We start from the raw sequence: 11,231 nt of genomic DNA, 5'->3' as shown, positions 1-11,231 counted from the left end.
TTCATCAGAAAAGATGCATTTGAAGTTCACAGCACCAGGATGTCTCAACGGTAGACAGTGCCAACATGACGCAAGTTACATCCACTAATATACTGCAGCGCTTAACATTATTGGTGTGCGTGTGTTGTGTGTGTATGTGTGTGTGTGTGTGTATATGTCTGTGTGTGTATATGTTTCTGTGTGTGTGTGTATATATGTGTGTGTGTGTGTATATATATATATGTTGTGTGTGTGTGTGTGTATATATATGTGTGTGTGTGTATGTGTGTGTGTGTGTGTGTGTGTGTGTGTATATGTGTGTATGTGTGTGTGTGTGTGTGTGTGTGTGTGTGTGTGTGTGTGTGTGTGTGTATATATGTTGTGTGTGTGTGTGTGTAGATGTGTGTGTGTGTGTGTGTATATATGTGTGTGTGTGTGTGTGTGTGTGTGTATATATATGTTATGTATGTATGTGTGTGTGTGTGTGTATATATATGTGTGTGTGTGTGTGTGTGTATATATATGTTGTGTGTGTGTGTGTATATGTTGTGTGTGTGTGTGTATGTGTCTGTGTGTCTGTGTGCACGCGCGCCACTCCTTCGAGCCAGCACCGCCATTCAATGTGATCATGGCTGATCATCCCCAATCAGTACCCCGTTCCTGCCTTCTCCCCATATCCCCCGACTCCACTATTTTTAAGAGCCCTGTCTAGCTCTCTCTTGAAAGCATCCAGAGAACCTGCCTCCACCATCCTCTGAGGCAGAGAATTCCACAGACACACCACTCTCTGTGAGAAAAAATGTTTCCTTGTCTCTGTTCTAAATGGCTTACTCCTTATTCTTCAACTGTGGTGGCTCCTGGTTCTGGACTCCCCCAACACCGGGAATATGTTTCCTGCCTCTAGCATGTCCAAGCCCTTAACAATCTTATATGTTTCAATGAGATCCCTTCTCATCCTTCTGAACTCCACAGTGTACAAGCCCAGCTGCTCCATTCTCTCAGCATATGACAGTCCCGCCATCCCAGGAATTATCATCCCTTCCCCAGCCAACAATGCACCATTGTGGGCTCCACCCTTCCCTTGGTCATCTGTTGCCGGCCCTGCTTTGTTCTGGCCTTTTCTTAACTCCAGTTCCCTCCCCTCTACATTTGGCCTGAAGAAGGGTCCTGAGCTGAAACGCCACCTATCCTTTTTCTCCAGAGACAATGCCTGACCCACGAGGTCACACTTCGTGTCCATGAAAGGAGTAAGGTTTGAGTCAGGGACAGATCAACCAGTCTGAAAAAAATGTCGTCTGTCCATTCCCTCCACAGATGCTGCCTGACCTACCGAGTTCTTCCAGACTTTGTGTGTTTTGCTGAGGATTCCAGCATCTGCAGTTCCTTGTGCTATAAGGAGTGAGTTAAGAGACAAAGGGAGAGACGGAACTGCACCTGTTTCAGTAGAAGTTCCTGCCGTGATTTATCATTCTCAAACTCCTCATTCACATTCAACACCAACACTGGCATGGTCTTCAGATGGTCAAAGTGAAGTCTGGAGAGAAGGAGGAAAGATGGAGTTAAGGTCGAGGGTTCGATCCTGACTACGGGCGCTGTCTGTACGGAGTTTGCACGTTCTCCCCGTGACCTGCGTGGGTTTTATCCGAGATCTTCAGTTTCCTCCCACACTCCAAAGACGTGCAGGTTTGTAGGTTAATTGGCTTTGCTGTCCCTCATCTGTGTAGGAGAGTGTTAGTTCGCGGGGATCGCTGGTCGGCGTGGACTCGGTGGGCCGAATGGCCTGTTTCCGTGCTGTATCTCTAAACTAAACTAAATCCCCATCCAAATAAAACCCTTATTCTATTTTAAACCCTCAGAAACTATTGTGTATTTTCTTGCATCATATAACCATATAACAATTACAGCACGGAAACAGGCCATCTCGGCCCGACAAGTCCATGCCGAACAAATTTTTTTCCCCTTAGTCCCACCTGCCTGCACTCATACCATAACCCTCCATTCCCTTCTCATCCATATGCCTATCCAATTTATTTTTAAATGATACCAATGAACCTGCCTCCACCACTTCCACTGGAAGCTCATTCCACACAGCTACCACTCTCTGCGTAAAGAAGTCCCCCTCATATTACCCCTAAACTTCTGTCCCTTAATTCTGAAGTCATGTCCTCTTGTTTGAATCTTCCCTATTCTGCTGTCCCTCAGCTTGTCCACATCAACTCTGTCTATCCCTCTCATCATTTTAAACTCCTCTATCAAGTCCCCCCCTTAACCTTCTGCGCTCCAGAGAATAAAGACCTAACTTATTCCCCATCTCTGTAACTTAGTTGTTGAAACCCAGGCAACATTCTAGTAAATCTCCTCTGTACTCTCTGTATTTTGTTGTCATGTTCATCTCCAGACACATTAACAACTAAAGAAAGATACCTTCTTCAGATGTCACCCACCCATATTCTCCAGAGATCCTGCCTGACCCACTGAGTTAATCCAATGCTGTTTCGTTTATTTAGTTTAGAGATACAGCATGGAAACAGGCCCTTCGGCCCACCAGGTCCGTGACGACCAGCGATCCCCGCACATTAACACTATCCTACACACACTAGGGAGCAAATTACACTTGCACCACCAACCCAATTAACCTACAAACAATTCTTCAGACTGATGTGGGGGGGGGGGGGGGGGGGGGGGGGGGGGGCAGGGAGAAGAAAGGAAAAAGGAGGATGAGGAGCCCGCGGGTTGAGGAAGTGGAGGAGATAGCAAGGGCTACTGGAAATTGGAGAATTCAATATTTATGCCGCTAGGGTGCAGACTGCCCAAGCGGAATACGAGGTGCTGCTCCTCCAATTTCCAGTGGTGCTCACTCTGGCCATGGAGGAGGCCCAGGACCGAGAGGTCGGATTCAGAATGGGAGGGGGAGTTGAAGTGCTGAGCCACCGGGACATCAGGTTGGTTAATGTAAACCGAGCAGAGGTGTTCGGCGAAAAGGATCGCCAAGCCTACGCTTGGTCTCACCAATGTAGAGCAGCTGACATCGTTAGTTGGGTGGGGGAGGGATGTACTGAGAGGGGATTTGAGGGTTACGTGAATTGGAGAAGTCAATGTTCATACTGCTGGGGGGGGTAAACTACCAAGCGAAATATGAGGTGCTGTTCCTCCAATTTGTGCTGGGCCTCACTCTGACAATGGAGGAGGCTCCGGACAGAAAGGTCAGTGTGGGAATGGGAGGGGGAGTTAAAGTGGGAGATCAGGTAGGTCTAGGCTGACTGAGCGAAGGCGTTTGATGGTCTCCAAGGTCAATGGGAATCCAAAATACTTCACTCACTTGGTGGAATTCTTCACAAGCCAGTTCTCATGCTGCGAGTTCAGCTTCTCCAGATAATCCAGCTGGATATCCCTCTCTTCATCTCTCCCCCTTTGTTGAAGTCGCTCCAAACATTTCTGCGGGAAATGATGAGAAAGTGGAATTTACCAGTACATCCGGAGGCGGGCACAACGTTCCGAAACGTCACCAAGATTTGAATGCATCAGTCAGTCCAGTGAAACCACTGCCTCTCACCTCTGGGGAGGCTTGAAGATAGATGATTCCCTCCAGAGCAATCCGAGCACCAAACTGATTGAGCAGAAATGTGTGCCAGTCTTGATAGATGGCCCATTCGGTGGCATTCAAGCAACCCAAATCATAAAGACTGGAAGCAAATATGTACCTGCAAAATAAAAGGGTAAAAATAAATCCTCCACAAGTCACAAATTGCTGGAGCTTAGACACAAAATGCTGGAGTAACTCAGCGGGACAGGCAGCATCTATGTGTTTAAGAAGGAACTTAAGGAGTTAAATGTGGCCCTTGTGCTGGGAGTTCAGGGGGTATTTATCCCTTAAGGACGGATAAGGGGATGATCATCCATTTATTGAAAGGCTCGAGATGAGAAGCACCTAATTTTTTTTCTGTGCACAGAGAGTGGGCAAATCTCTGGAACTCTCTGCCACAGAGGGTAGTTGAGGCCAGTTCATTGGCATCTATGGAGAGAAGGATGGGGAGTTTTAGATGTGACCCCCTTCAGGACGTGGCTAAGTCATCAGGGGGTATGGGAGAGAAGGCAGCCTGTCCCACGGGACTACATTGAGTTCGATGATCAGCCATGCATCATCTGAATGGATGGAGTTTGTACATTGTGACGGGGTGCTGGCTCGAAGGGCCGAATGGCCTACTCCTGCACCTAATTTCTATGTTTCTATGTTTCTAACTGTGCAGATGCTGGAAAATCCAAGGTAGACAAAAATGCTGGAGAAACTCAGCGAGTGCAGCAGCATCTATGGAGCGAAGGAAATAGGCAACGTTTCGGGCCAAAACCCTTCTTCAGACTGATGTAGGGACATGCAGCATCTCTGGAGTTCTTCCAAGGAATGGGTGACCCGCTGAGTTCCTCCAGTTTTGTTTTGAGATTCCCCTGCCTCAGACGTGAGTGCTCCGATTAGAACGTCACCCAGTTCCTTCTGCTAATTTAATCCAAAGCAAATGTAAATTGTTGCCTTAGTGTGAAGGCCGTCTGAGTTACTGGAATTATTCTTTGTGTTTGTCTATCTCTCAGCGCGATCAACCCAGCATCTGCAGACAATTTTCAATTTTCAGACACGATTGCTGGAGGATGGTGGGTGGTGAAGCGGTAGAGTTGCTGCACTCACGGCGCCAGAGACCTGGGTTCGATCCTGAACACGGGTGCTGTCTGTATGGAGTTTGTACGTTCTCCCTGTGACCATGTGGCCATTCGGCCCTTCGAGCCTGCACCGCCATTCAACATGATCATGGCTGATCATCCAACTCAGTATCCCATCCCTGCCTTCTCTCCATACCCCCTGATCCCTTTAGCCACAAGGGCCACATCTAACTCCCTCTTAAATCCAGCCAATGAACTGTGTGGCCTCAACTACCCTCTGTGGCACAGAATTCCACAGATTCACCACTCTCTGTGTAAAAAATGATTTTCTCATCTCGGTCCTAAAAGATTTCCCCTTTATCCTTAAACTGTGTGACCCCTAGTTCTGGACTTCCCCAACATCGGGAACAATCTTCCTGCATCCAGCCTGTCCAACCGCTTACGAATTTTGTAAGTTTCTATAAGATCCCCCATCAATCTTCTAAATTCTAGCGAGTACAAGCCGAGTCTATCCAGTCTTTCTTCATATGGAAGTCCTGACATCCCAGCAATCAGCCTGTAAACGAGGCAAGAACATCAGGATAGAACTTGGTTGTGATTTACGTTCCATCCCGTACCTTGACGAATGCAAGAGGCATCATCGACCATGGTGGCACGGTGGTTACCTGTCACTGTACACAGATCGCTCGAATATCTGTACGGGGTCTTCAGCCCTCAGGAGCTTGGGTGAGAGCGGGGCCAGGTGGGCCTTGATGCGGCTCATACAGGAGTGAGACTGGAAGGTGTAGGACCAGCGGTGAGAGTCCTCGTACATCATCTGCAGCAGGTTTCCCACACTCTTCTGTGTGGCCTCTACCTGTGGGATAAGGAGCGGTGGTTATTGAAGTGGATCCACTGCAGCCATTAGGACTCAGCTCGACACCTGCAGATAAATAAGCAGCCTCTCCAAGTGAAAGGCCGTCGACTCATTTTTATCTTTAGGAATACAGCGCAGAATCAGGCCCTTCGGCCCATTGAATCCGCGCTGACCAATGATCACCGCACACTAATACTATCCCACACACAGCAGGGACAATTTGCATATATACCAAGCCGATGTACAAACTCCGTACAGACGGAACCCGTAGTCAGGATCGAACCCGGGTCTCTTGCACTGTCAGCCCACCCCAACCCTCAACCCCCCCCCCCCCCCTCCTTCCCCCCCAAAACCTTCAACCCCCCCACCATCTCCTCCCCCCCCCCCCCACCTCAACCCCCCACCCACCAATTTTGCTTAGAAGGTCATGTAACAGGAGCAGAATTAGGCCATTCCGCCCATCAAGTCTATTCTGCCATTCAATCATGGCTGATCTATCTCTTCCTCCCAACCCCATTCTCCTGCCTTCTCCCCGTAACCCCTGATACTTGTACTAATCAAAAATCAATCGAAATCTGCCTTACAAATATCCACTGCCTTGGCCTCCGCAGCTTTCTGTGGCAAAGAATTCCACAGATTCACCACCCTCTGACTAGAGACATTTCTCCTCATTTCCTTCCTGAAAGAACGTCCTTTAATTCTGAGGCTGTGACCTCTAGTCCTAGACTCTCCCACGAGTGGAAACATTGACTTTGATGGGACCCACCTGGTTGCCGCTGGGAGTCGGGATGTTGCACCATTTGGCAATGGGCTCGGGAACCACCTCCCACTGATTGCCATCTATCCTCTGCAACAGCTTCGCAAAGGTGGACTTCCCGACCGCTAGATCGGAGCAGAAAACAGGGTTCAAGTTTAAAGCCGCGTTCAAAATCACCTTAACGCTGACACAAAAAGCTGGAGTAACTCAGCGGGTCAGGCAGCATCTCTGGAGAAAAAGGAATGGGTGACGTTTCGGGTCATTGAGTCAGGCCCTTCAGCCCAACATGCCCATACCGGCCATCGGCCAACATGTCCCACCTGCCTCCGTTTGGGGTCGAGACCCTTCATCAGACTGAGTGTCAGGATAAAGGAAAACGAGAGATAGAGACAGTGATATTAGATTAGATTAGACTTTATTAATCCCCTTATTCAGGGGAAATTCAGATGTCCTTACAGCACACTAATCAAAATACAACATAGCATTCAAGAAGAAATTCAACACCAAAACATCTGATGTGAAGAAGGGTTTCGGCCCGAAACGTTGCCTATTTCCTTTGCTCCATAGATGCTGCTGCAGAAATAGGCAACGTTTCGGCCCGAAACCCTTCTTCAGACTGAAGGAAATAGGCAACGTTTCGGGCCGAAACCCTTCCGGGTTTCTGAGGCAAATTTTCAAAAATTCTGAGGCACAAAGTCCACATAGAACAAATGAATGAAAGATACCTTTCTCCACATCAGTTTAGCAGCTTATTTAGGCTGAGTTTGTGGCTCCGCACTATCTGAAGTCTGAAGAAGGGCCTTGACCCAAACATCACCCATTCCTTCTCTCCAGAGATGCTGCCTGTCCCGCTGAGTTACTCCAGCATTTTTGTTTCTATCTTCGGTTTAATCCAGCATCTGCAGTTCCTTCCTACAGAAGACTTCCTCCAAACCATACGGGATTGATACTAAGGACAGATCACCGGCTACACAGTTGCAACGTACGTGTTACAATTGTGTTACTTTGTATTCTCAACTTGCAACAAATTAGGCTGAACAAACAGTGGGGTTTGAAGGACGGTTACATTCAGAGCGAGCCGATACAAAACTGATAACAAAAACTGAAACATAGAAACTTTTTTTCTGTATGATGTTGTTAGCCAGGAGGATTTACGAGGATGTTGCCACAACGCCAGGGCCTGAGCTATTTGAAGAGAGAGTGGAGTGGGCAGGAAAGGAACATAATTTCTTGGTAGGTACACAAAAAAGCTGGAGAAACTCAGCGGGTGCAGCAGCACCTATGGAGCGAAGGAAATAGGCAACGTTTCGGGCCGAAACCCGGAAGGGTTTCGGCCCGAAACGTTGCCTATTTCCTTCAGTCTGAAGAAGGGTTTCGGGCCGAAACGTTGCCTATTTCCTTCAGTCTGAAGAAGGGTTTCGGGCCGAAACGTTGCCTATTTCCTTCAGTCTGAAGAAGGGTTTCGGGCCGAAATGTTGCCTATTTCCTTCAGTCTGAAGAAGGGTTTCGGGCCGAAACGTTGCCTATTTCTGCAGCAGCATCTGAAGAAGGGTTTCGGGCCGAAACCCTTCTTCAGACAGTTTCTTGGTATTTGTTTAAGAAGGAACTGCAGATGGTGGAAAATCGAAGGTACACAAAAAAGCTGGAGAAACTCAGCGGGTGCGGCAGCATCTATGGAGCGAAGGAAATAGGCAACGTTTCGGGCTGAAACCCTTCTTCAGACTTTATTATTTCTTGGGACGCAGGAGATGAGGTTGTGACCTTATAGAGGTGTATAGAATCTGAAGAAGGGTCTCGACCAGAAAAGTCATCCATTCCTTCTCCCCAGAGATGCTGCCTGTCCTGCTGAGTTACTCCAGCTTTTTGTGTCTATCTTCTGTATAGGATCACAGACAATGGACAATAGGCGCAGGAGTAGGCCATTCGGTCCTTCGAGCCAGCACCACCATTCAATGTGATCACGGCTGATCATCCCCACTCATTACCCCGTTCCTGCCTTCTCCCCATATCCCCTGACTCCGCAATCTTTAAGAGCCCTATCTAGCTCTCTCTTGAAAGCATCCAGAGAACCTGCCTCCACTACCCTCTGAGGCAGAGAAATTCCCCATTCCATTCCCACATTCATGATGGGAATAGATAGGGGGGAAAACACAGAGTGTTTTACCCAGGGTACACAAAAAAGCTGGAGAAACTCAGCGGGTGCAGCAGCATCTATGGAGCGAAGGAAATAGGCAACGTTTCGGGCCGAAACCCTTCCAGGGTTGGGGGATTACCCAGGGTTGGGGGATTCAAGGACCAGAGGACATAGATTTAAGATTGAAGATATAATCGACACAAAATGCTGGAGTAACAACTCAGCAGGACAGGCAGCATCTCTGGAGAGAAGGAGGTTTCAAGCCCTTTGTAACTCAGCAGGCCAGACAATAATAATAGAATTACATCACGCAAACAGACCCTTATATTATCCATGACAATCAAGTTGGCAAACTGACCCTGTGGAAGTAAGCAAAGTAACGCAAACGCTCATTTCTCAAGGTAATTCTTATTTTGCAGAATTTAAGAAGGAACTGCAGATGCTGGAAAATCGAAGGTAGACAAAAGTGCTGGAGAAACTCAGCGGAAGCCGCTGAGTTTCTCCAGCACTTTTGTCTACCTTCGATTTTCCAGCATCTGCAGTTCCTTCTTAAATTCTTATTTTGTCTTGCGCCTGAAACACAAAACGTGTCCAATTTCTCGCGTTATAGACTGTGCTCGTGTGTGTGTTTTTTTTTTTTACCGATGTTTCCTTCCACTGATATCCTGGTGAGTTTCGGTCTGTCGGGGCTGGACTGGACCTGGACCTGTTTAGCTCGGCTTCAGTGCCCATGGATGCCTCAGAGTAGCGGCGCCGGTCTGTAGCGGTAGCGGTAGAGGACGGGGACCAGGACTCCAGCGCTCCGACACAAAGGGAGCGGCTCAGCTCTAGCCAGCCGCCGCGGGGCACATGGCGAGTGGGGAGGTGCAGGTACAAGCGGGCTACAGCCATGAAGGTTAGCGAGTGTGCATGCTCCCCCTCCTACACTCCCACTGTGTCTCCTTCCAGCGAACCAGTTCCGGGGTCATTGCATTAACAGTAATGCAACCGGCTCAATCATTAAAGATCCATTCCCTCCTCCCCGGCTGCATCATAATAATAATAATAATTTTATGTATAGAGCACTTTAAAAACAAACATAGCTGCAACAAAGTGCTGTACATCACTAATCATTGACAAAAACGTTAATACACACCAAAAATAACAATCAAAAGAAATAGTAGGAAAAGACATGTAAAATAAAGAAACATCAAAAACACCACAAACAGAAGCAAAGCCTCAGGCATGGTCAAAAGCCAGGGAGTACAAATGTGTTTTAACACTGGATTTGAAGATGGACAGTGAGGGGGCCTGTCTGATGTGCAACGGCAGGGTGTTCCAGAGTGCCGGAGCAGCAACAGAGAAGGCTCTATCCCCTCTGAGCCTCCGACTAGACCTCGGTACCTCCAGGTATGGTATGGTGTATGGTATATCATAGCATGGTGCAAGGCTGAGGCATCTCGACCCAAGGGAAAAGGGAAACGAGAGATATAGACGATGATAGACTCTGCTTGTACTGGCTAGAATTTAGAAGATTGTGGGGGGGATCTTATAGAAACGTACAACATTCTTGAGGGTTCAAGAAGGAACTGTGCAGATGCTGGAAGATCGAAGGTACACAAAAATGCTGGAGAAACTCAGCGGGTGCAGCAGCATCTATGGAGGGAAGTAAATAGGCAACGTTTCGGGCCGAAACCCTTCTTCAGACTGACTGGATAACATTCTTAAGGGGGTGGTGGGGAGAAGGAAGGAAAAAGGAGAAGGAGGAGCCCGAGGGCTGAGGAAGGGGAGGAGACAGCAAAGGCCAACAAAATTGGGAGAATTCAATGTTCATGCCCGCAGGATGCAGACTCCCCAGGCGAAATATGAGGTGCTGTTCCTCCAATTTCCTGTGTTGCTCACTCTGGCCATGGAGGTTTCCTTCCTTCTCCCCGCCATCCCCTATCAGTCTGAAGAAGGGTTTTGGCCCGAAACGTTACCTATTTCCTTCAGTCTGAAGAAGGGTTACGGCCCAAAACGTTGCCTATTTCCTTCGCTCCATAGATGCTGCTGCACCCGCTGAGTTTCTCCAGCATTTTTGTCTACCTTCGGTTTTCCAGCATCTGCAGTTCCTTCTCGAACATTCTTAAGGGGTTGGACAGGCTAGATGCAGGAAGATTGTTCCCGATGTTGGGGAAGTCCAGAACAAGTGGTCACAGTTTAAGGATAAGGGGGAAATCTTTTAGGACCGAGATGAGGAAAAACATTTTTTACACAGAGAGCGGTGAATCTGTGGAATTCTCTGCCACAGAGGGTAGTTGAGGCCAGTTCATTGACTATATTTAAGAGGGAGTTGGATGTGGCCCTTGTGGCTAAAGGGATCAGGGGGTATGGAGAGAAGGCAGGTACAGGATACGGAGTTGGATGATCAGCCATGATCATATTGAATGGCGGTGCAGGCTCGAAGGGCCGAATGGCCTACTCCTGCACCTATTTTCTATGATGTAGAGAAGAACACAGGAATGAAAGATGAGCAAAAAAAAAGGAACAAAATAAAGGATGTGTAGGAAAGAACTGCAGATGCTGTTTTAAATCGAAGGTAGACACAAAATTCTGGAGTAACTCAGCGGGACAGGCAGCGTCTCTGGAGAGAAGGAATGGGTGACATTTTGGATCGAGATCCTTCTTCAGACTGAAGATGATAAAGGAAACAGGGCATTGTTATCTGTGTGATTGCAGCTTAGAGATTGCAGTGGTATGAATATTGAAGGGTCTCGACCCAAGGCAGTTGTCAGGGGTTATGGGGTGGGGGGAGGCAGGAGAATGGGGTTAAGAGGGAGAGATAGATCAGCCATGGTTGAATGGCTGAGTAGACTTGATGGGCCAAATGTCCCAAT

General features: G+C 48.0%; 1 protein-coding gene across 1 annotated transcript in view; it reads right to left on the bottom strand.

Moving 5' to 3' along the window:
- Positions 1–9,343, bottom strand: part of LOC129713328 (deoxycytidine kinase 2-like) — a 9,968-nt gene extending 625 nt beyond the window's left edge. The window contains 7 exon segments of the mRNA XM_055662301.1: positions 1,414–1,513; positions 3,299–3,414; positions 3,533–3,680; positions 5,295–5,485; positions 6,252–6,367; positions 9,019–9,066; positions 9,069–9,343. Coding sequence (XP_055518276.1) covers positions 1,414–1,513; positions 3,299–3,414; positions 3,533–3,680; positions 5,295–5,485; positions 6,252–6,367; positions 9,019–9,066; positions 9,069–9,267 — 918 coding nt within the window. The 5' untranslated portion in view covers positions 9,268–9,343.
- Positions 9,344–11,231: the final 1,888 nt, after the last annotated feature.

This window comes from Leucoraja erinacea, chromosome 35, assembly GCF_028641065.1.
Source record: "Leucoraja erinacea ecotype New England chromosome 35, Leri_hhj_1, whole genome shotgun sequence".
NCBI classification, from domain to species: domain Eukaryota; kingdom Metazoa; phylum Chordata; class Chondrichthyes; order Rajiformes; family Rajidae; genus Leucoraja; species Leucoraja erinaceus.
Note: the sequence above shows the minus strand (reverse complement) of the source record. Positions and strands in the feature narration are given on the sequence as shown.